This window comes from Protopterus annectens, chromosome 3.part0 (genome assembly GCF_019279795.1).
Source record: "Protopterus annectens isolate FY-2018-M chromosome 3.part0, PAN1.0, whole genome shotgun sequence".
Lineage (NCBI taxonomy): Eukaryota > Metazoa > Chordata > Ceratodontiformes > Protopteridae > Protopterus > Protopterus annectens.
In genome coordinates this window covers 110,084,231-110,107,504 of record NC_056731.1, presented here as the reverse complement: position 1 = coordinate 110,107,504, position 23,274 = coordinate 110,084,231, and the positions used below count along the sequence as shown (strand labels likewise).

General features: G+C 43.3%; 1 protein-coding gene across 1 annotated transcript in view; it reads right to left on the bottom strand.

Annotated features, from left to right (window-relative positions):
- The window catches only part of KLHL7 (kelch like family member 7), a 1,243,755-nt gene that overhangs the window by 460,808 nt on the left and 759,673 nt on the right, over positions 1–23,274 (bottom strand). The window contains exon 6 of the mRNA XM_044064614.1: positions 11,150–11,324. Within this exon, the coding sequence (XP_043920549.1) occupies positions 11,150–11,324 (175 nt within the window). The remainder of the gene's footprint in view (positions 1–11,149; positions 11,325–23,274) is intronic.

Sequence of the window (23,274 nt, the reverse complement as noted above, 5' to 3'; positions counted from 1 at the left end):
CAACCTTCAACGAAGGTATGCCCATTCACGCATGTCTCCACGCAGAAGACGCTCTTAGCTGAGAATCGAACCGGACAGCATCTTACTGTGAGGTGACAACACTACCGCAGCACCATAGCTGGGTATTCCCCTTAAAATTTCAGAAGTAGTTAAACAATATTTATTGATTTTCCTTGGCTAGGGAGGCTATTTTTGCTTCATAATTTGCTTCTGAGAACTCAGCGAGATCTCTGATTAGTCTGTTTAGACTAGTAAGGCATTTCTTCTTCTACTGAGCCTATTCACACTTATTTTTGTACACTAGTTTCTTTCTTTTGTTGTACAGCCTGCTTATACCTCCAGTTTATACCAGAGTGCCTTGTTTTTCTGGCAAGGCCTGGGTTTAATCCGAGTCTAGTAATGCCAATTCTATACAACTGCTTAAGTGGCTATATAGAGCATTGGTGTGCACCTCTGCACAGAATTCTGTGTTTTCTGGGTTAGGAGTCGCTTTGAAATTTCTTCTGCCATCACTTAGTATGAGATAATTTGTCTTGGAGAAATTCTTTAGCATTTTTGAGCTTTATGGGGTATCCGGCCTTGCATTTATTTCAAAGGGGACCATTTTGTTGTCCGATCTTACCAAAGAGGACATTACGGGGAGGGGTGTGCAATGCTGCCCCAAGTTAGTGAGTACTATGTGCAGGATACTTGAGCCCCTAGTAAGTGTGCAGAAAAAGAAGTTATGTACCTACCATAATGTTCCATGTTCATTGTCTTCATCTCGCCTTCTTTCTTGCTTGTTGGGATCAGAGCCAATCCTCGGCTCCGACTCTGCCATCTTCAATAGCTCGAAAGCTGTTTACTGGCTCGAGGCTACCCCTTATCCCATGATGCCCAGTGCTAGCTTATCCAGATCTCATTTGAAATAGCTAACTAGCTATAGCTATCTAATGAACCCTTCCAAGCATAAAATTGAGCACACCTGTCATATTCTCTAAGTCAGTAGAAGAAACCACCCAGAGAACACTTGGCCAGTGAAATCTGAACTCCTCTCAGTCCAATAGGACAGGGGGATGGAGGGGGGGGCGCAAGAAAGAAGGCGAGATGAAGACAACTAACATGGAATGTTATGGTAGGTACATAACTTCTTTATGTTAAGTTGTCTATCTCGCCTTTGTTTCTTGCTTGTTGGGACAGCGTCCCTAGCACCTACGATCCTGGTCGGCTCATTGGAACAGACTCTTTAGAACCAAAGTTAGTTCTACTCCTGCAGACCAAATCCAACTTGTAATGAGAAATAAAGGTATGAGGATTTGCCCCAGTAGCAGTGGCACAGATAGAGTCCATGGGCAACCTAGACTGGAAGGCTAGAGGTGGCCAATGCCCTAGTAGAATGGCCTTTCGGTTTGACAGACAACTCTTTGTTTCTTAGTTGATAGATGAAGGTAATGATGCGAGACAACCACCTGGATAAGGTCACTTTGGAAACTGGGAGACCTTGTTTGCCCCTAGCATAGGAAAGAAAAAGTTGGTCCGACTTTCTTATATCCTTTGTTCTATGCAGGTAAAAATGTCTATGAACATCCAATTGGTGTAATTTGTATTCTGCCTTGTTGGTGTGGTTAGGGAAAAACACAGGGAGGTCTATAAATTGGTTTAGATTATTTTCTGAGCAGACTTTCGGAAGGAAGGAGGGATTAGTCCTGAGAGCAACCCTGCCCTTATGAAAAACTAAGTACGGAAGACGAACATTTAGTGCCTGAATTTCAGAGACACGTCTGGCTGAAGTAATAGCTACCAGAAAGAGAGTTGTCCAAGATAGAAACTTAATGGAGCAGGATGCTGTCGGTTCAAAAAGGGGCATAATCAAGGAGGTTAGTACCAAATTAAGGTCCCAAGCAGGAGGGGGATCTCTCACTGGGGCCCTAAGGAGAGGGGCCCCTCTGAGAAAACTTTACACAGCTTATGAGACATAATATTTACATTTGAAAACCCAACATGAAAGTTAGAGATGGCCGCCAGTTGAACCCTGATTGTAGCAGAAGCGGACCCAGAATGAAAAGGTTCTGCTAGGAACTCCAAGATTTCGTGAACTGGGTCTGAAAAGGGATCTATGTTCCTAGTCTCTGCCCAACAAAAGAAGCATTTCCATTTGCTAGCATAAGTCTTCCTGGTAGCGGACTTGTGAGAGGAGACAATAATCTCACGAATGGCTGGGGAAATGCTGGGAAGCCTGGCTAGGGTTGGAAGTGGATCAACCAAGCTGTAAGCTGGAGTGTTTGGAGGGATTGATGCAGCTCTCCTGACTGATGAATGAACAGATCTGGAATAGGATACAGAGTCCAGGGCTGCTCGAGAAGGTAACGATGCAGGAACGGGAACCATATCTGTCGAGGCCAGTAGGGGGCAATGAGGATCATTTTGCAACCCAACAGAATAGCTTTCTGTATGACTTTGGGTATGAGAGGAAACGGAGGGAAGGCATAAAGAAGTCCCTGAGGCCAATCGTGGACTACAGCATCTCTGGGAGAGTGACCAGGAAGCGGAAGAAGGGAGAAGTAGTTGTTGCATTTGCTGCTGAAGGGGGTGGCAAAAAGATCTCAGCAAGGCTGTCCTCACTTGCGGAAGATCAGATCCGCAACTACCTGATTCAGGGACCACTCGTGAGGCATGAGAATAGCTCTGCTGAGCCTGTCCGCAATGACGTTGGACCTCCCAGGGATGTGCGTCACAATCAGAAATCGTTGGGAGATTGCCCACTGCCAGAGTCTGAGGGCTTCTCGACATAGGGGGTAGGACCTAGTTCCGCCTTGCTTGTTGATGTACCACACCACTGACATGTTGTCCATTTGAACTGCAATGGTCCCAGAAGGGAGAGAGTCCTTAAGAGCTTGCAACACTAGGAGCACGGCTCTCATTTCTAAGACGTTTATGTGCAGATGGTACCCGTGAGGCTGCCAAGTGCCTTGGACTGTCCTGCCCTGATAATGCCCCCCCACCACCTTATCAGTGAGGCATCCGTGGTCACTGTGGCAGCTGGATGAATGGTCTGCCCTGAGACACTAGTGGGGAGACCATCCACCAGGAAAGGTGCCTTTTGCATGTTTCTGTAATCATAACCATGTGAGACATGGGGAGCTGTTGAAAGGACCACTGTGCGAATAGAAGCCACTGAAGGATTCTCATGTGAAAGCAGGCCAGAGGTATCAGAAGAATTGCCGCTGCCATAGAACCCAGAGTTTGAAGGATGTACCTGACTTGTACCCTTTTGCACTGCATGAGGATTTGAGCTTGATGGTGAATTGTGGACGCCCTGTCTGGTGGTAGCCTTATGGACATACTCCTTGTATCTAAGTCTGCTCCTATAAAAGTAATAGATTGACAGGGCAACAAGGCAGATTTTTCTAAATTTATAGTAATGCCTAGCTGGGAGCAAATTGAAATTGTATAGTCCCTGGCTTGAAGGAGTTGATGCCTGGTAGTAGCAGTAAGGAGCCAGTCGTCTAGATATGGAAACACCTGGAATCCTCGACGCCTCAGGTGAGCTGTGACCACTGCCATATATTTGGTGAACACCCTGGGGGCTGTGGTGAGACCAAAGGGCAGAGTTCTGAACTGGTAATGACTGGCTCCCAGCCGAAAGCGAAGGAACCTCCTGGAGCGCCTGCCCATTCTGATGTGATAGTACGCATCCTGGAGATCTATGGAGCACATCCAATTGTCCTGACCCACAAAGGGTAGAATGAACTGTAGTGTGACCATCCAAAACTTTGTTCTTTGAACAGACTTGTTTAGTCTGCTGAGATCCAAAATCAGTCTCCAGTCCCGTCTTTTTTGGTACCAAAAAGAACCTTGAGTAAGTTCCGGATCTGTGTTGGTCTGCCAGGACTTCCTGGATGACTCTTTTTTTTCTAGCAGTTTTGAAATTTCTATGACTGCTTGGTCCCTCAGATTGGGTGGAACATCTGGAAGGGACTTGCTTGACAGTAAAGGGGGTTGAAAGAAGGGAATTCTGTAACCTCCGGATATGACTGAGTGTACCCATTTGTCTTGTGTTAGGTTTTGCCAGGCTTTTGGGTACAGTGAAAGTCTTCCCCTGACTGCCTCCATAGGCGGGCAGCTGGGCAACCCTTCAGGGATGTTGGAAGGGCTTCTCAGAGAAGGATTCTCTGCTGCCCTGGTTCTGCTTACCCCCCCCTCTGCCACGAGGGTGGCATCTGTTGTTGTTTCCTACTTTGCCCCTGGAGGAAAAATTACTACATGTGTCAGGCGAGGCTCCCTGGGATTTCCGAAACCACATTTTTCCACTCTTCTGACCCTTGGGATATGGTCTGGAAGGAGTGAAAAAACAGACTCCTACGGCAGAGAGAGTCTTGCCTTCCTGCTCAGACCTAGTCAGAGTGTCTTTCACTTGTGGTCCAAAGAGAAAGGAACCATCAAAGGGAGTGTTGGTGAACAACGCTCTAAAGGATTCCGCAAAATTACACAGCCGCATTAATGCGTGACTCCTAAGGGCCACGCCTGTACCTGCGGTTCTACTCACACCATCGGCTACATAGGAAATGAGCCTCATGGAGGAGTTGACTACAGAATTAAGGGTCGCCAGCTGAGAGGCCACTTTAGCTTGAGCCCCTTCAGCTGATGGATCCTGAAGGGTATCTCCGAGCTCTTTCAGGAGATCCCTCTAAAGCCGGGTAAAATGGCATAAGTAATTTAGTGACCTCATGGAAAAAGTCGCTGAAGCAAACATCCGCTTCCCGTATCTATCCATGGTTCTGGACTCCTTGTTAGGAGTATGGACAGACGAAGAGGTTTCCGCCAACTCCTTCTTAGTGGCTGTTGCTACCACCATGGCATCCACAGGAACACCCTTAGTAAGGAACTGCTTATCCAGGGGTGCAGTGATAAACTTGCCGGGTCTCCTCGGGGTTGGTTCCACTGTATCTGGGACTGACCAAGCCCTTCGAGCCACTACTGACATGAGTGGATCGAAAAGTGGATAAACCCAGGAGGTGGAAGGTCGGGAACCAAACTCATCCAGGAATACAGATTCGTCCTTGGTAGGGGCTAGAGAATTCCAGTTACCCCTCTGCTTAAGCATTTCTAGGATGTCCGAAAAGGAAACATCTTCAGAGGGGGATCTCGGGGACCCTACCGATTCATCCAAATCTGTATCTGAAGTGACAGACTCAGGGGAGTCAATGTACTTCCTCTTGCACTTCTTCTTCCGAGGGGGCTCCTCTGAGTGATCACAGGAGGCCTCGGAAGAAGAGGAAACACCCAATGGGGTGCCCTGGAGCACCGGTTCCCCACGCTTGGGGTCTGGAGGAGGGGGAGAGGTTGACGCAGGCACAACAGGGGACGGAGCAGGTGGGGTCGAACGTGGAGCTGACTCAGAGGCCAGCACACTCCTCATGACATTGAAGGCGTCTCTGCCACGATGCAGAGAAGGCTCCGGTTCCGAGGAAATCGGAATTCTCCTCCGCACCGAGGGAGACGGCTCTGTGGCCGATGTAGGAGCAGAGCTCACCTGCGCCGACGCTCCGAGAGGGAGAACGGGGTCGGACAAGGGCCGGATGCCACTTGCCCCCTCGGAGCCGACGAGGGAGTCTCGGCACCCAGATCCCTCGATGGAACGTACCATCGAGGGGATTGGAGCCGACGAAAGAACCGAAGGAGAAATAGTTATCGGAGCCGACGATTCCACAACTCGAACCCCAACAAACTCCGGCTCTGAGCGCAATGGAGTCAGAGGAGGAATATCGATAGAAGTGGATGGAGCAGACTCCTGTTGAGGAGGGCTGGACAACATCTTGGCAAGTGCCTGCGAATTCAACAACCTACTGACCACTCTCTCCACGTTGTGATCCGAGAGCCTAGAGGACCGAGAGGAGTGGGAAGATCTGTGACTGCAGTCACTCTGCAGTAGGGGAGACCGAAGAGCCTAATGAATGGACTCTAAAGAAGGGGACCTCGGCCTCTTTTGGCTCCGCGACGGCTCCGAAGGTACAAGTGGAGCCGACGGGGAGATAGTCTCCTCGGTTCCGGCCGGAACTGAAGTAGTAGGTAAGGTTTGGACCAATGACGGCTCCGAGCTGGGAGCAGATGATTTGGTTGGTTTAGGAGATTTCACAGGCTGAGCCTTGGCCAGTGAATCCTGGGGCTTACGAAGACCCCTCAGAATAAGCTTATTTTTTCTTTTTTAAACTAGGAAGCCTCTAACTTAAACGGCTACCTAACACAGATATAAGGAAAAGCCTAAACTAACCGCTAACCTACAAGAAGGGATAAGGGTGGGGGAGAACTCTCTAAATTAAAAGAGTTCTAAGGGAAGGACTACACAAAAAACCTGAACTTAACCCCACGAGTTACAGACTACAACAAAAATAACAATAAACTCCCTGAAAAGTACTAATCTGACAAAAACAGATAAAATTACAACTTATACAAGCCTGAGCCAGTAGAAACGACACCTCGCAGCTGAAGCGGCAAACGAGATCTGGGTAATTATTGGATTTAATTCTAAGTAAAAATTACATAACTTTTGAAGGTGACTACAATTTATAAGAAGTGGGTGTAGCAATGGGTTCACCGTGTGGGGCCAGTGTTGCCAATTTGATGATGGCCCACTGGGAAGTTCATTATGTACTTAATAACAATGAACTGATGAAGACCATTCACTTTTATACCCAATTTTTGGATGATGTGTTCATGCTATTTAAGGGCGACATCCTAGCAGCTGATGAATTGGTACAGACATTTAATATGAGTACAAATTTTTTGAAATTTATGAGCTCTTTTGGAGATAGCAGTATTACTTATTTAGATGCACTGTTAGTGAAAGATGAGAGTTTATGTTGTTACATAGCTAAAATTCATCGGAAGAAGACCTATTCGACTACTATTTTACATTTCACTAGTTTCCATCCAGTACACCAGAAAAGATCAGTAGTAAAGGGCCAACTAGTACGGGCTGCCAGGATGGTATCACTTGATGGGCACTTTAAAGATGAATGTGAAGTATTAAGACAAATGTTTATTAATAGGGGGTATCCAGATGAATTTGTTCAGAACATTGTGCTAGAAGTACAGGAAAAACGGAGTAAAGGGATGTACATTCCCTTATTATGCCAACAAGTGAGGGAAGGAACCAATAACATACAGAGTGACATGAAGGTTAGATTAATAAATACAACTATTGAGATGCCCACTTCTAATAATGTCAAACTACTAGAAGAGAATGTTGGGAGTTAAAAATTATGGATTAAGCTTCATTACACAATTTAATAGTGAAGCTTAATTCATTAGAGAAATAATTGTTAAGAATTAGAGAATTTTTACGATAGATGAAGATTTTTTAACTAGACTAGGGGTAAAACCAGCAGTTATTTTCAAAAAAGGAAAAAAAAACTTAAAAATTTAGTAGAATATGATAGGAAGAAATTTGTACAAACACCAGGAATGTTCAAATGTGAATCTTGCAGTATGTGTAAGCATATGATGACTGGAGCATCTTATAAAATAAGGAATAAAGTTTATAAAAATGAGGGAAGATACAATTGTAATAGTAAATCAGTGGTGTATGTGGCCCAGTGTCAGTCTTGCCCAGCATTTTATGTGGGAAAGACAGAAAAATGAGAGAAAGAACCTATGAACATATTTTAAGTATAAATAAAATGAAATTAGATAATGCTTTAGCAAGACATGTATCCCCCAACCAAGGGCATATTTTTAAATTTAGGGTTATTGACCAAATAATGGGATGATAGGGGAGGATATATGAACCTTTAAGTAGAAAAACATGAAGTGATATGGCAATTGCAGTTTGATGCTAGTAGATGGCCTGGTTTAAATAAAGTAGTGTCCATCTCGAGTATATTAAAATTACGAAATCTTAAAAGATAGAATATAGGGTAAGCTTTAGTGTTTAACTGCATGTTTGTTTAGATGTATGTATTATTGTAATAATTAAATGACTTGTTTGGGGATTAATGTATGTTAGTATAACCCGTAGCTAGTAATTTCCTTAGTGTAAAATAGCTATAAAATGTGTTTGTTGATGTATTTTTTAACCTTTTAAAAAATTAATATATGTTTGTATAGGTGTTTTTATAGGATAGTATTGTTTGAATGTATTTATGTACTATTTTAAAGTATAAGGTATAATTTTTTAAAACGGAATCAGTAAGAGTGGTTATTAAGGTGTATAATTAGAATTGGATACTGTTAATTAATTAATTGATTGAGTGGGAGTGTATTTAAACTGTGATGAGTGTAACAGAGGATTGTCTGATGAAGTCTGGTGAAGCTACCAGATGAAAAGCACTTCACAATAAACGATTTTACCACAAAGTATTTCTACGACTGGTGACACTTTTTTGAACAATTTAATAAGTACTTAAACCAGCAGTAGATCAATATATTTTTTTTATTTAAAGTGCAGCAAATACCATAGGAAACTAATAAAATGCAATCACAATCATCAACAGAAGTTCAAAATAACACTTATTTTCAAATTTTTAGCTGTAGGCATATTCAGTGGAACTCTCTGGCATAGTTGCCACCACACATAGAGCAGCTCTGTATTTTGCTCCTTCCCTTTTCCAGTTCTTTACCCTTTTTCCAATATAAAATATTCCACATACAGTTGATTTAGATTTTGATTTCCATTTTCTGGTAATCCCTTTTTTGTCAGCTAACAGAATTAAACTGAAGACATTGCTTTGTCTAGGCAATTCAGATCCTATGTCCCAGCTTAAATAAATCATTTCCCTGTCTACAGTCATTTGTTCCCCCAATATTTCAGAATACTCTGTATGAAATTTTTAAACTCTGCTAACTCATACACTCCTAAAAACATGTTCTTAGTTACCTCTTTTTTTCGCCATTACATCTCCAATATTTGCTATCTACCTGAATTCTTTGACGTCTGCTAGGGTTATAGACATACATATACAAACACTTCCAAGCAAAAATCCTAAACCTTCTAGACTTTGCTGCATACTTGGAAGGTATATTATATATATATATATATATATATATATATATATATATATATATATATATATATATATATATATATATACACACACACACACACACACACACATATATATATATATATATATATATATATATATATATATATGTCCTCCCATTGCTCCCTCGTAAATTATTTTACCAGCCTCTCTTCTCAATAGTTTCTTACTTCTTCTGATTGCTTAATCTTAAATATATCATGCAATATTTTATATGCCCTACTAGTTATCCCTTTTTAATAGTAGCCTCTGTTCTACATTTGACTAAAAACAATAATACAGCAGGTCTTTCACTTAGGACTCTGCTATCCTTTTCTCTTTGCTTATACTGTTATATCAATCACTGCTAGGGAAGGAAGTCTCTAACCTGCAGTTCAAACAACTTATTGACCTCATTCCACCCTATTTTCTTTTTCTCTCTAGTAATTTGCACCTCAATACTTTGGTTCCTTTGTCAGTTTTCTCCATTAAATTCCAGCCCCATCTTGCCTACTTTCTGTACCCCTACATGCAGTCATTCCTACTGAGAAAATCTCTTTTCTCTATTCTCATGTTGGCATAGTTCTCAGAATCCTTTCTGCAACTTTATGAATAATGGTTGTTGCTATTCTCCTTAAGAGTGTGCATCCAAAATCCCAGTCTCGCCTTATTTCTTGAAATTCCCCTGCTATATCATCATCCCTTTCAGCTTTGAATTATACTCTTCTTGAATTATGTAAATGAGCCTCTAAAACATACCTTCAAATCATATAATCCTAAGCCATCTTTTTCTACTGGAAGGCTCAACGTATCCCACTCAACTAATGCCATCTTCCCCTCCTAGACAGACTCCTTTAACTTTTTATTATTGCCCACAACTTCTCCTCTGGTTGATAAAATTACATCTGACCTGTATACAAAACTAAATGGGCTAAAAACATTTTCACTTCTTATATATTACTATCCATATCCATAAACAAGAGCTTCCAGTTACTTGGTCTTTTGTTTAGTCTCATCCCACTACCATAACAGAGGCCTTTTGAATCCATACTCCTAAATACTTCATCTTACTGTGTCCCCATAAACATGGGTATTGCTGAACCAGTTCATGTGTGGGTATATAATTTACAGTTATAGGCTTTTTTTATCTTCATTAATTTTATATCCCAAAAAGATGTGAAACTATCTCACAAAGTTCCACAGCACAAACATGTCCTTTTCTGGATTATCAAATGCAAAATAATATCATCTGCAAATAAAGGTGACTTTTCTTGACTGTCCCTTATTTCTTCTGCCAATGGCTCTACATATAAACCTAATTGGAAAGAAAACACCCCTGCCTGGTTCCTCTGTTCATAGACAACTTATCTGCGAGGCACCCTCTCACTTTAATTCTTACCTCCAATCCTTCATATATCCTCCTAATTAACCTTATTACTGTGTCAGAGAATGCAAATTGTTTACATTATCCTACTCATAAAATCCCAGCTTACTCTGTTGAATGCTTTCTCTGAAACAAGACCCACGAACAAAAATGGTATTTTCTTACATAGCGCAACCAAATGTTGAGGAAAATATTCACCTTCCTGTCACAAAATAATTAAATTTATTTTGTAAAGACAAATGCATTTCTGGCCAAAGAATTTTGAAAGTAGGATCAATCAACACACAATTTGCACATGGAAATTATACTCCAGACACCACATTTTAGTGAATGTATCATCATGGGACTTGGAGTAACTCACAGATGACGTGATCATTTGCTACTGAACAGAAGCCCTTAAAAGTAATGATTTACTGCCCAACTGAATAAATACAATATTGTTCGAGATGGATTTTCAAATATAATCTGCAAGAAGCCTTACTGTTATTCATCTGTAAAGAAATTAGAAGTCAAACAAGAAACAGAATACCACTTGTGCTGACTTCAAGCCAACACCTGCTCAAATGCACTGATGTAGTACACCACAAAAAAAACTTACATTTCAAAAAGAATTACTATTCAGTACAAATGAAGAAAATAAAATAATAATTTACATTAGTGTGCACATTTTCATGTTTCTTTAAGATAACTACAAAATTCTGTATGTGGGCAGCAAAGTATGTCATCTTGCAAAACAATAAAGTAAATAACAAAGCTTTCTACTTACTAATTACCATCTTGAGACACTCAGGATTGTCCTGTATGAGTGGTTCAGACTGAACAGTTTTACTTAAGAAGTTCTTGGATATGAGAGGAAATCGGACTTTGGCAAGAATGTCAACCATGTACTGCTGGCGGTTAGGCTCATCATACTTCAGCCACCTGACAGCTGCATCATAAACCTGGTTCAAAGACATCAGGATTCAGTCTTCATACATTTGTGACACTAGCTTTTTCTGATGCCAGCCAAGCTGTGCACCATCAATGTCACCATATTTCATACCAATTTTTCTATCTGTCTGTGATGGAATGGTATTCCCTCCATCTTATGTTGAGTGCCAGGTTAGACTCAGGACCCCCACAACCACAAACAGGATATATGAGTACTAAAAAATGAATGAATGCACACTTTATCTGTTCATATTTGAAATGTGAAGACATCATCAGCTAAATAAGTTCATAAATAGATTTATTGTCACTAATTAAACACATTACAGAGTAGCCAGTCTAAAGCTACTCTAGGATGAATACATAACTGGAACTGTGGACTGTAAATCTACAGAGGGACTAAGGTGGCATGAGGGCTGCAGAGTGGGCAGGAGACATTCATATAGCTATGTGCAATTGCAGATTGGACTAGATAAGTCCTTGGGATCTTCTCTGGTCAGTACTCATGAATGTAAGCATGTAAGCTATGAAAATTATCTTCAAGCCTTTCTTTGGGACCAAACGGCATACTCTGTTGAAAACTATGCAGACCCAGAATGAATTAGAGTACTCTTGTGATTCTTTCAGAAAATGATGGACCAACAGACATACGTCAATATTCAGCAACACTATACAGGTCCAATGCAGCAGCAGCAGGAAGAGGCTTCCTGAGTTACCAGCCAAAATATAGCACTGCTAGATAAAAGTTGATGAGACAGAGAATAGGACAGACACTAGCTCATCCCCCACATGCATGTCAATATGCATGTACTCACACACACACATTTTTTAATGGAACAAGACAGGCATAAGACCAATTTCCTCTTTTTATAGGAGGGACAGTCTCTATGGCTCCTTCTGAAGAGTATATGCTGGGACTGTTTCATGAGATCTGTAAAAAGATATCTGAATACTTCTGCCTTTTGTTATGTTTTTTTTTCAGGTCAGTGCAAACTTGCCAAATCAACCTCCCATCTGCAATCCTATGAAACAATAAGTGCTCTGTTGCTCCTGAGAAGGTTACCACCTGTGACGTTTGATGCGCTCAAGACTGGCAGATGACTGTCATTCCTTCTCTATTTACATGACAGCCATCTTCACCTTTGTGTGCCAGGATGGCTTACAGAAAGACAGAAAGGGGAAGGGGGATAACATGAACACTTTCTGGAGCTTTTGATTATCTCTTTTATCTTTTGGAGGTCTTTGAGGTTTTCAATAATGTATTTTAATGTGGTTCAGCAGTCCCTATATTTATGGGGACATGGTAAAATGAAGTGCTTATGAGTGTAGGTTAAAGGATTCTATTACAGCAGCTAAGGATATGTGGGAGGAAATAAAAAAAAAGATAACACCAAGATACAAGCAGTTAAATGTTTTTAGTCCCTTTAGTTTTAGACATAGATCAAGCATATTTTTGTCAGTCAGAAAAGTTGTGGATAGTAATTAATAAAGGGTTATAGGATTTTATCTGGGGGGAGTGGGTAAGAGTCAAGTGGGATAAGTTGATCCAAAACAAGCAGATTTTGGATGGGCTGTAGTGATGGCTGCAATTAGGGGTACAGAAATGGGCAAGAAGGGGCTGGAATTTACTGGAGGAAGCTGGCAAAGGAACCAAGGTATTGGGATCAAATATTTAGAGATGGAAAGACTTTAGAATGGGAAGAGGCCAAGAAGACATTTGGACTACAAGCTGGAGACTGCTTATCCGAGTATAGGCAAAAAGAAAGGGACGGGGAATCCTAAGTGAAAGATTTGCGTTGGGTGAATTTTTAGTTGAATCTAAAACAGAAGCTGCTTTTAAAAAAATGGATAATTAGTAGAGTATATAAAATACTGCAAGACAACTATAAGAATCGATCAGAGGCCATCAAAAAAGAATGACAAGAAAGATTACATAAGCAATTCTTAAGGAAACAATTGGGAGGACACATCTACGGCTCCAAAACATGCAACAAAATCTTCAAGATTTAGGATTTTTGCCTGGAAGTGTTTGCACAGGTACTTTTATACCCCAAGCAGACTCCACAACAAATTTTTCCCTTAGGTAGATGGCAAATATTCAAGGTATAATGGGTAAGAATGAGTACCTGGGAAAAAGAAGTTATGTACTCACCAAAATGTTCCATCTGTGTTGTCCATTTTCATTCTTCCTCAACAATAGGTTCAGATCAGAATGGTCGGATCTGACTCAGCCTTTCCTAAAGCTCATGGTAACCAAATCTCTCAAGCTTCTCCCTTACCCACAATGCACCTCCCACAAATACCTCAGATGTTGTTTGCTGCTCAGTAGAGAGTAAAGGATGGAAGGGGTTAGAGGAGAAGCCATATCTATAAGTCCTATAAAAGTCAAGTATACAGGGATCCTGCAAACACTCGTTCCTCCAGAAGTCTTAGGATGGGTGTTGGTGGGAAGGGAATTGAGGAAGAAAGAAAATGAAATGAACAACACAGATGAAACATTATGATGAGCACATAATTTCTTTATCTGATGTTGTCAGTTTTCATTCTATTCTCAACTACTGGGACACAGTCCCTAGCTGGACTCAAGGAAGGATATTCCTCAGCACCACAGAACCAAATGATGTCCTGCCTCTGGAGACCAGATCCAACTTGTAATGAGTGGCAAAGGTATGGGGAGTAGCCAAAGTTGTTGCTACACATATATCATCCATCAGCATTCTTGACTGAAAAACTGTGGACGTCACCATGGATTTAGTGGAGCGTGCTTTTAAGGAATGTGGAAGAGTAAAAAGAAGTTATGTTCTTACCACACCACTCCATCTGTATTGTTCATCTTCATTCATTTATTACTGATGGGTGATGGTTCCGTCCTTGGAACTGAGTCGGCCTTATAACAAGCTCGTGCCAGCCAAAAAACTCTCAAGCTAAACTTTTACCTACAGTGCCCTTCTTACTGTTACCTCAGATTGAGTTTGCCCATGATAAGTAAAGCAGAGGCTTTTTCTGAGCAGAAACCCTAAAGCAGAATTAGGACCCAATCCAATCCTCCAGGAGCTTCTGGAGGGGGAAGGTAGGTGGGACATAATAATGAATGAAAGAAGATGAAGAACACAGATGGAACGTTATGGTAACAACGTAACTTCTTTATCTGATGTTGTTAATCTTCATTCAATACTTACTGATGGGACAGAGTTCCTAGCTACTTCATGTCCTGGGAGGCCCTTATGGAAGAACGTTTCTGAGTATCACTGAACCAAAGGATGCTCTTCTCCTGGAGACCAGATCCAATTTGAATGAGTAATAAAGGTATGAGGGGTAGACCAGGTTGCAGCTGCACAGATATCATCCACTGAAGCCCTTGCATGAAAAGCAACAGAAGTTGCCACTGAACTGGTTGAGTGTGCTTTAACCTTGCTCAGTAGAGGAATTTTATTATGTTGGTAGATGAAGGATATACAGTTTCTCAACCACTTCGATATGGTCACTTTAGAAACAGGGTCACCGAATTTCAGACCTGAGAAGGACACAAACAACTGGTCCAATTTATGTACTGGTTTTGTTCTGTGCAGATAAAAACGTAATTGTCTGTTTACATCCAACAAATGAAAGCAGTATTCCCCTTTGTTCGAGTAGTTAGGAAAGAAGACTGGTAGGTCAATTCTGAAATAACTTTTGGAAGGAAGGAGGGGTTAGTCCGGAGTGATACTCTGTCCCTATGAAAGATCATATAAGGATGTTTGATGCATAAGGCCTGAAGCTCGGATATGCATATTGCTGAAGGGATGGCTACTAAAAATAGTGATAAGAACTTCATATCACAAGAGTTTGCACGGTCGAAAGGTGGTTGTGTTAGGGATTGCAGCACTACATCAGCTCCTTGAAGAGTGGTCTGATGTGCGAGACCTCTTTAAAAAGATTTTACAGAGGCGATGAGAGATTAAGGATGAATCTTGGAAACCATTATGGAAGTTTGAGATTGTAGCTAAATCGACTTGAATTGTGGAGGCTTCCGGTCCTGACTGTTGAAGACCTGACAGATGATCCAAAACCCCAGTAACAGGAGTCGAGCAAGGGTCCAGTTTTCTATGTTGGGACCAAATAAGGAATCTCTTCCACTTGCTGAGATAGATTTTCCTGGTGGACAGTCTATGTGAAACCAGAAGGATATGACGTACTGGGGAGGTAAGGTTACTCTGCCTGACTATTACTGGAAGTGGAGAAACAAAGCTGTCAGCTTGAGACTGGGAAGGGTGGGGTGTGTCAACCCTTGCAGATGCAAGATCAGTTCCGGAGTTGGATCCAGAATCTAGGGCTGGTGTACTAGGTGAAGCCAAAGGAAGAGAAACCAAATTTCTCATGGCCAGTAAGGGGCAATCAGGATTACTTTGCTTCTCAGACGAAGGGCCTTCTTTAGAAATAGGGGAATCAGGGGGAAGGGGGGAGGCATAAAGAATTCCCGTGGGCCAATTGTGTATCAGAGCGTTCCTTGGGGATTAGGGCAAAGTAGCTGCTGTATTTGTGGTTTGCTGGGGAGGCGAAAAGATCATAGCAGGGCTGACCCCAGCGTCTGAAGATCTTTGATACCACAACTAGATTGAGGGACCACTCGTGAGACAGTAGGATACATCTGCTCAGCTTGTCTGCAATCATACTGGAAATCCCAGGAATATGCATTGCTATCAGAAAGCGGTTGGAAGCTATTGCCCATTGCCAAATTCTCATGGCCTCTCGACATAACAGACAGGACTTGGTTCTTCCTTGTTTGCTGATGTACCAGACTACTGACATATTGTCAGACTGTACAGCAATTTTCCCTGATAGAAGGACAGAATGAAATGCTTGCAACACCAGAAGCACTGCCCTCAGTTCTAGGACACTGATAGGCAGGTTGGCCTCTATGTCTGACCAAGTGCCTTGGACCATCTTCCCTTGGAAAAGCCCCCACCCCACCCTATCAGGGAAGTGTCTGTGGTCACTGTTGCCCTAGGTTGTGGTGGGGAAAAGGGGCAACTCCATAACTCCTCTTCTGGCTTCATCCACCACATAAAATCTTGTTTGCATCATTGAGTTATGCGGATTTGAAAGGACATAGGATGGTGCATGGGATACCACTGCGTTAGTAGGAGCCATTGGAGAAGTAGCATGTGTAGTCTTGTTAATGGAACTTTTGTAATTGATGCTGCCATCAAACCCAGGAGTTAGGGGACCGCCCAAGCTGAGACTTAGCTTTGACAGAGTATCACCCAGATTTGGGATCTTATCCTGTGTAATCTGTGATCTGGGAGTGAGACCAGGCAAGTATGTGCTTTGAAATTTGCTCCTATAAATTCCAAGATTTCAGAAGGAGTCAGGTTGCATTTTCTCCAATTCATTGAGTCCCAGAAATTCTGTCAGTGTGAGTGTAGTTTAGAGCCATCTCCAGTAGACGCTTGGTGGGGGTGGTGAGGAACCGATCACCTAGATATGGAAACACCCAGAATCCTTGAAGTCTCAAGTGAGCTGTTACCACTGCCATGCATTTGGTGAACACTCTGGAGGCTGTACAGAGTTCGAAGGGTAGTGCATGGAATTGGAAGTGATTGGCTCCTGGCCAGAAGCAAAGGAATCTTCTGGAGCATTTGTCCGTTCTTATGTGGTAATACGCATCCTGAATATCTATTGAGCACATCCAATTGTCTTTCTCCAGAAACGGAAGGATAGACTGAACTATGACCATCCGGAATTTTTCCTGTTTGACAAATTTGTTTAGGATGCTGAGATCCAAAATCGGTCTCCAGTCCTCTGTCTTTTTTGGCACTAAAAATAATCTTGAGTAGAATCTGGATCCTATTGGTCTGGTAGGACTGTTTGGATGACTCTTTTTTGAAGCAGCTTTTGTATTTCTTGAGCTGCTGCTTCCCTCTGACTAGGTGGAATGTCAGGAATTCATCTTGATGACTTCGGGTAAAGGTTGAATGGTATGTGGTAACCTCTGTCTATGATCTTCTGCACCCAAGAATCTGTGGTTATTGTTTGCCAGGCAGGGAGGTGCAGAGAGAAACGTCCTCCGACTGCTTCCAGAGGAAAGCAATCGAGCCGCTCTTCAGGAGTGCTGATAGGGCTGTCCAGAGAAGGAATCTCTGATCTTCTGGTTATGCGACCCCCCCCCCCCCGCCTCTGTAGGGGAGTGTTCCAGATGAGTTAACAACTCTGCCTTGGGGAGTAAACTCATCATGTGTGTCACAGAAAGGACCCCGAGATTTCTTGCGCCACATCTTTCCACTCTTCTGATTCCTAGAGCAGGGTCGTTGAGGGGTGGAAAAACGTACGCCCATGGCAGACAGGGTCTTGCCATTCTTTTCACACCTGGCCAATGTGTCTTTTACTTTTGGGCCAAAAAGAGAAGAAGCTTCCATTGCAGCATTAAGAAGCTAAGACTTAAAAGTGTCCACAAAGTCACAAAGGCACATCTAGGCGTGATGTGTCAGGACAACACCTGAACCTGCTGCTCTAACCGCTCCTTCAGTACCGTGAGAAATCAACCACATGGAAGTTTGATATGGATTCCAGGGTCGCAAGCTGCAAGGTAGCTTTGTCACACACCTCATTGGAAACTGCTCCTGCTAAGGTTTCGGAAAGTTCCGAGACTAGATCTCTGAAGCCTAGTGAAGTGTGCCAAATAGTTCAAAGAACTAACGGCAAAGGTCAGTGATGCAAAAACTTGCTTCCCTAAGCTGTCCACCGCCCGAGATTCCCTGTTTGGGGGATGGACAGTCTGGATCTCCTCGCCGACCTTCTTCCTAGTGGCTGCTGCCACTACCATAGCATCTACATGGAGACCCTTGGACCAGTGTGGGTTTTGCTCGGGAGGGGATATAACATTTTGTCTAGTCTCCATGGGATTGGTTCAATAGTATCAGTACTCTTCCATGCACACTGCACGGTGAGTTGTACCAGCTCATCTGCAGGCGGGGTCACACAGGAAGTAGAGGGTCGAGCACGAAAAGCTTGAAAGAATACAGACTCCTCAGAGGAGGGGTTGGTGGACTTCTAGTCACCCTGCTGTTTCAAGATTTCCAGGATGTTGCCAAAGGATGTCTCCAAAGGACACCATCAGGGTGCAACCGTGGGGCCCCCTCCCTTACATCATAGTCTGTGTCTTTGGTGAGGGACTCAAGGAGTCCACATGCTTCTTCTTGCACATCCTCTTACATGGTACCTCTTCAGCGGGGCTTATGAAGAAGACTCCAAAGAGGGGGCACCCTGAAGTAGGGTATCTTGAGGCTCTTGTGCTCAATGCCCTGAAGGGGTGGCTTGTGTCAGCTGCAGCTCAGAGGGAGGATCATAACTGATATTCAGATGCCTATGGCTTGCCTGCAGAGTCAAGGGCCCTCTCCTTCACTTGGAAAGCTGCCCCGCCCAAAGATGGATGGGAACCCGAAACTGAGAAAGACAACCTCAGAACTGGGGGTCACACTCTGCTCCAATGGGCCCACTCCCAAGGAAGGAGCCCCTCCCGGAACCATACTAGATGGCTCCATGAAAAAATTGGCGAAATACTAGGTGTCATGGTGCCCAAAGTACAGTCATGACCCTGGGAATGGCCTGGTTCTGACTGAACCGAAGACCAAAGGGTCGGCTCTGGAACCACAGTGAGGTCCATCAGTGGAACCAAAGAAATGGTATCGAAAAAGGTGTCAGTGCCAGGGACTTTGATGTCTGCACGTAGGTCAAAGGAGGAGAATATGCTGGAGTCTGTGAAGATACGACTCCCAACTCCAAAAGGGAGGGGAGTTTTTGGAAGGTGTTGTAATCCCTCTAGCTGTCAGCAGCTGATCCACAAGACGCATCACATCCAGTTGCGAGAGGCTCCTAATTGATCGTGTTGATATCCTCAATGGGGAGTCAGGTCATTCTAAGAAAGGGCTAAATTGCTGCCCAAAGAAATGATCCACCGAGGGAGAGTATTGGGTCTGGGCGGAATGGTCTATCAGCACCGAAGTCTCGTGAGCAGAGACGTGTGGAAAGGGTATCCGATACCGAGACAGACAGAGCAGATACTGGAGGAGGGCTTGGTGCTGTAGACATGGTCGATGCCGTGGTCACAATTATCGAAGATGGCACCGAGGCAGAAATCACCAATTTAGGCAAGGTCGGTGCAGTAGACATTATTACTGGTGCCGAAGACACAATTTTCGAAGACGGCACCGAGGTCGGTGGTGTGGCTGTCATATTGAGCCCTGAGGCTGAAGAAGTCAATTTGGGTATCTTATGTCTAGATTTCTGCTTTTTATCATCAAAGGGTGAAGAAAAAAATGAATGAAGTCACTTTTTGTGCTCTTTAGTAGGAGGTGATGAGCCCTCTGACCCAGAAATACCCTCTGAGAAGGGTGCCTTAAGAAGGCTCTTCAAAATCAATGTATTCTTTCTCTCATCAAAGGTTTGGGAGCTAAACCCTTTACAAATGGTACAAGGAGGCTGAAAGTACAGTTTTGTACCTACCATAAATGTAGATGTCCGATAGGAATGCATCTGCAGTCCTAACAAATGGGTTGTCCTGTCGTCAGGCAGCCCTTCGGTCGGCCGGATTCCAAAGTCTGGGTCTGGCTTCGGCTGGAGTCGCACTTCACCCGACGTCATAGCTGCAGTTATTCGGGTATAAAGGCATCAGCCGACGCCATTTTCCTCAGTGTTTCTTGCCCCAGATGCCAGGTGCCCTCTTGGATGGCTAAATTTGGATACATGCCAATGTTTCCAAATAGTAAAGAGCAGTAAACACATAAAATAAGCATGTATGTACATATATACAAACAAATACACCATAATAGATCCCCCCCAAGCTAGCTGAAAGATGGCAAATACCCTAGGAGTACCACAGAGGGGAAGGCGGGTGGGTAATCCTGACTGCAGATGCATTCCTATCGGACATCTACATTTATGGTAGGTACAAAACTGTACTATGTCCTTCAAGGATGCATCTGCAGTCCTAACAAATGGGTAGAATACCATAGCCAAACTAGGGGAGGAGGAAGAAGAGAGATTATGGTGTAGTTAGGATCCCTTGCAAAACAGCAGTGGCAAAACCTGCTCGGGATCTAGAGTATAAAGGTAAATTATAATGCTTGGCAAATGTATGCACGGAGGTCCAAGTAGCAGCCTCTATAATGTCCTTGGTAGCCACCCCTCGTAAGAAAGCTGTAGTAGTGGCTGTAGCCCTTGTGGAGTGAGGCCTGATGTTCTCTGGAGTTTTCTTTCCATGGAAGGAGTAACAAAATATAATGCAATTTCCTATCCACTTGGAGATTGTCTGTTTTGAAATTGCTTTTCCTTCCCTTCCTGTTGCATATGCTACCAGAAGCTGGTCAGTTTTTCTATTGCACTTGGTCCTGTCCAGGTAGTAGCATAATTGTCTATGCACATCCAAGGTATGCAACAGTCTTTCTCCCCTGTTCTGTGGGTTGGGGAAGAATGTAGGTAGGTGGATAGCCTGGTTTAAAGAGACTCTGGATACCACCTTAGGCATAAATGTAGGATTTGTTCTCATGGACACTCTGTCTTGATGGAAGATCAGGAAGGGTTGCACTGCCATTAATGCCTGTAGTTCAGAAACCCTTCTCGCTGAGGTGATTGCTAGCAGGAAAGCAGTCTTCCAGGATAAGTATTGTAATTCTGCTGTTGCTGCTGGTTCGAAAGGAGGAAGTGTCAATTTTTCTAGCACAAAGTTCAAGTCCCATGCTGGCAATGGTGGTTTCCTAGGAGGCTTTACATTTTTAATTCCTCTCAGAAACTGCCTGAGCAGAGGGTGTGAGAAGACAGGGGTATCCAAGCTGTATTCTGCTGAAATAGCTGATGCGTGTATCTTGATGGAGGAATAGGACAGGCCTGCATGGAAGAGCTCTGCCAAGTACTCCAGGATGTTGGCTATGTTTACCAGTGACACATCTTTTCCCTTTGCAGTACTCCAAATGCGATATCTTTTCCATTTTGCTGCATAATTCTTTCTTGTAGAAGGTCTGCGAGCCTCAAGGATAATGTCTTTAACCCTTTGGGATAAATTTGGGTTAGTTGCTCTTATGTAATGTTCCAGGCAGTCAGCTGCAGAGTTTTCAGGTTTGGATGCAGTATGTTGTAGCTGTTCTGTGTTAACAGCAATGGGATCAGGGGTAGTGTCCACATTTGCCCCCGAGACATGCTCCTCGGTAATGGGTACCAATGTTGTCTTGGCCAGTCTGGAGCTATCAGGATGATCCTTGGACGTTCCTCTTTGATCTTCAATAGCACCTTGTGCATCAAAGGAAGTGGTGGGAATGCATATGCTGTCAGGTTGTTCCAACTGAAGGATAGGGAGTCCACCTTCCAAGCAAGTGGGTGGTACGTTCTTGTGCAGAATTTCTTGAGCTGGTGATTGAGTGGGGATGCAAATAAGTCTATTTGTGGTAGTCCCCATTTTCTTGTGATGGCTTTGAAGATGTCCGGGTGTAGCATCCATTCGTGGGCATCCATGGTAGTTCTGCTTAATATGTCTGCTAGAATGTTCTCTTTTCCCGGTACAAAAATTGCCTGTAGCTGAATGTTGTAACTCAGAGCCACATTCCATAGGTCCAGTGCCATCCGGCATAGAGGGTATGAATGTGTGCCTCCCTGTTTGTTGATGTACCACATAACTGTGGTGTTGTCAGTCCTTATCATCAACTGTCCTTCTTGGAGGAATGGTCTGAATGTCTGGATTGCCAATTTTACTGCTAGCATTTCCTTTAGATTTATGTGCAGGTGCAGCTGGTCTTGAGTCCATAGGCCTTGTATGCACTTGTCCAGCATGTGGGCCCCCCAACCGAGGTCTGAGGCGTCCGTTGTGATGGTTTGGCTTGGTTGAATGCTGTAGAAGGGCAAACCTGCGTTTGATTGACAGGCCTGAGCCCACCATAGGAACTCTTGCTTCAGGCATGGAATTAGTGGGATTTTGGTTTCTAGGTTGTGTCTGTGTTGAGACCATAAATTCTTCAGGTACCACTGTAGCTTTCTCATATGCAGTCTGGCATGAGGGACCAGAATTATGCAGGATGCCATGAAGCCCAGGGCTTGCAGTACTTTTCTTGCTGTTAGATGGTTCTGCTTTGTTAATGCCAAGAAGTAGAGAGGAAGTTGTTCTTGTTTTTCCCCAGTTAGGAATGCCATCTGCTTTGATGTGTCCAGCTCTGCACCTAAAAAGGTTATTCTTTGGGATGGTATCAGCCTTGACTTTTTTATATTGACTGTATATCCCAGGGCTTGCAGCAAGTAAATGACTCTTTGTAAGTCTTCTGTTAGCTTGTTTTTGTTGTCCGCTTGTATGAGGCAGTCGTCCAGGTAGGGATAAATTTGTATTCCCTGAAGTCTGCAATGAGCGATTACTGATGCCAAGCATTTCGTGAACACTCTGGGCACAGTAGATAAGCCAAAGGGCAATGCTGAGAATTGATAATGCTCAGATCCTGCAAGAAATCTGAGGTATCTTCTGCAATTTAGTCGTATGGGGACGTGCAGGTATGCCTCCTTGAGATCTAGAGTTACCAGCCAAGACTCCTTGCCCAGCATGGGAAGAAGCTGCTGTAGGGTCAGCATTTTGAATTTTGGAACAATGAGGAATGTGTTTAAAGCGGACAGGTCGAGAATAGGCCTCCATTTTTTCTCTTTTCTTGGTACCAGGAAGAGTCTGGAGTAAAATCCCTTTCCTTGTTCCATAGATGGTACCTTTTCCACAGCTCTCATTCTTTCTAGTTGAGCTATTTGTTTTAGAGCTTCTATCTTTTGATTTGGTGGTAGGTTTGGCATTCCTCTTTTTCCTGGTAGAGTATGGAAATGAAACCTGTAACCTTGGTCTATAGTTTGAAAATCCACTTGTCCCTTGTGATGTAATGCCAGTTCTTTGAAAATAAGGCTAGCTTTCCGCCTAAGGGTGCTGCTAGCTGTTCCCTGGTAGGCGGTGCCAGGGCCAAGTCACTGTGA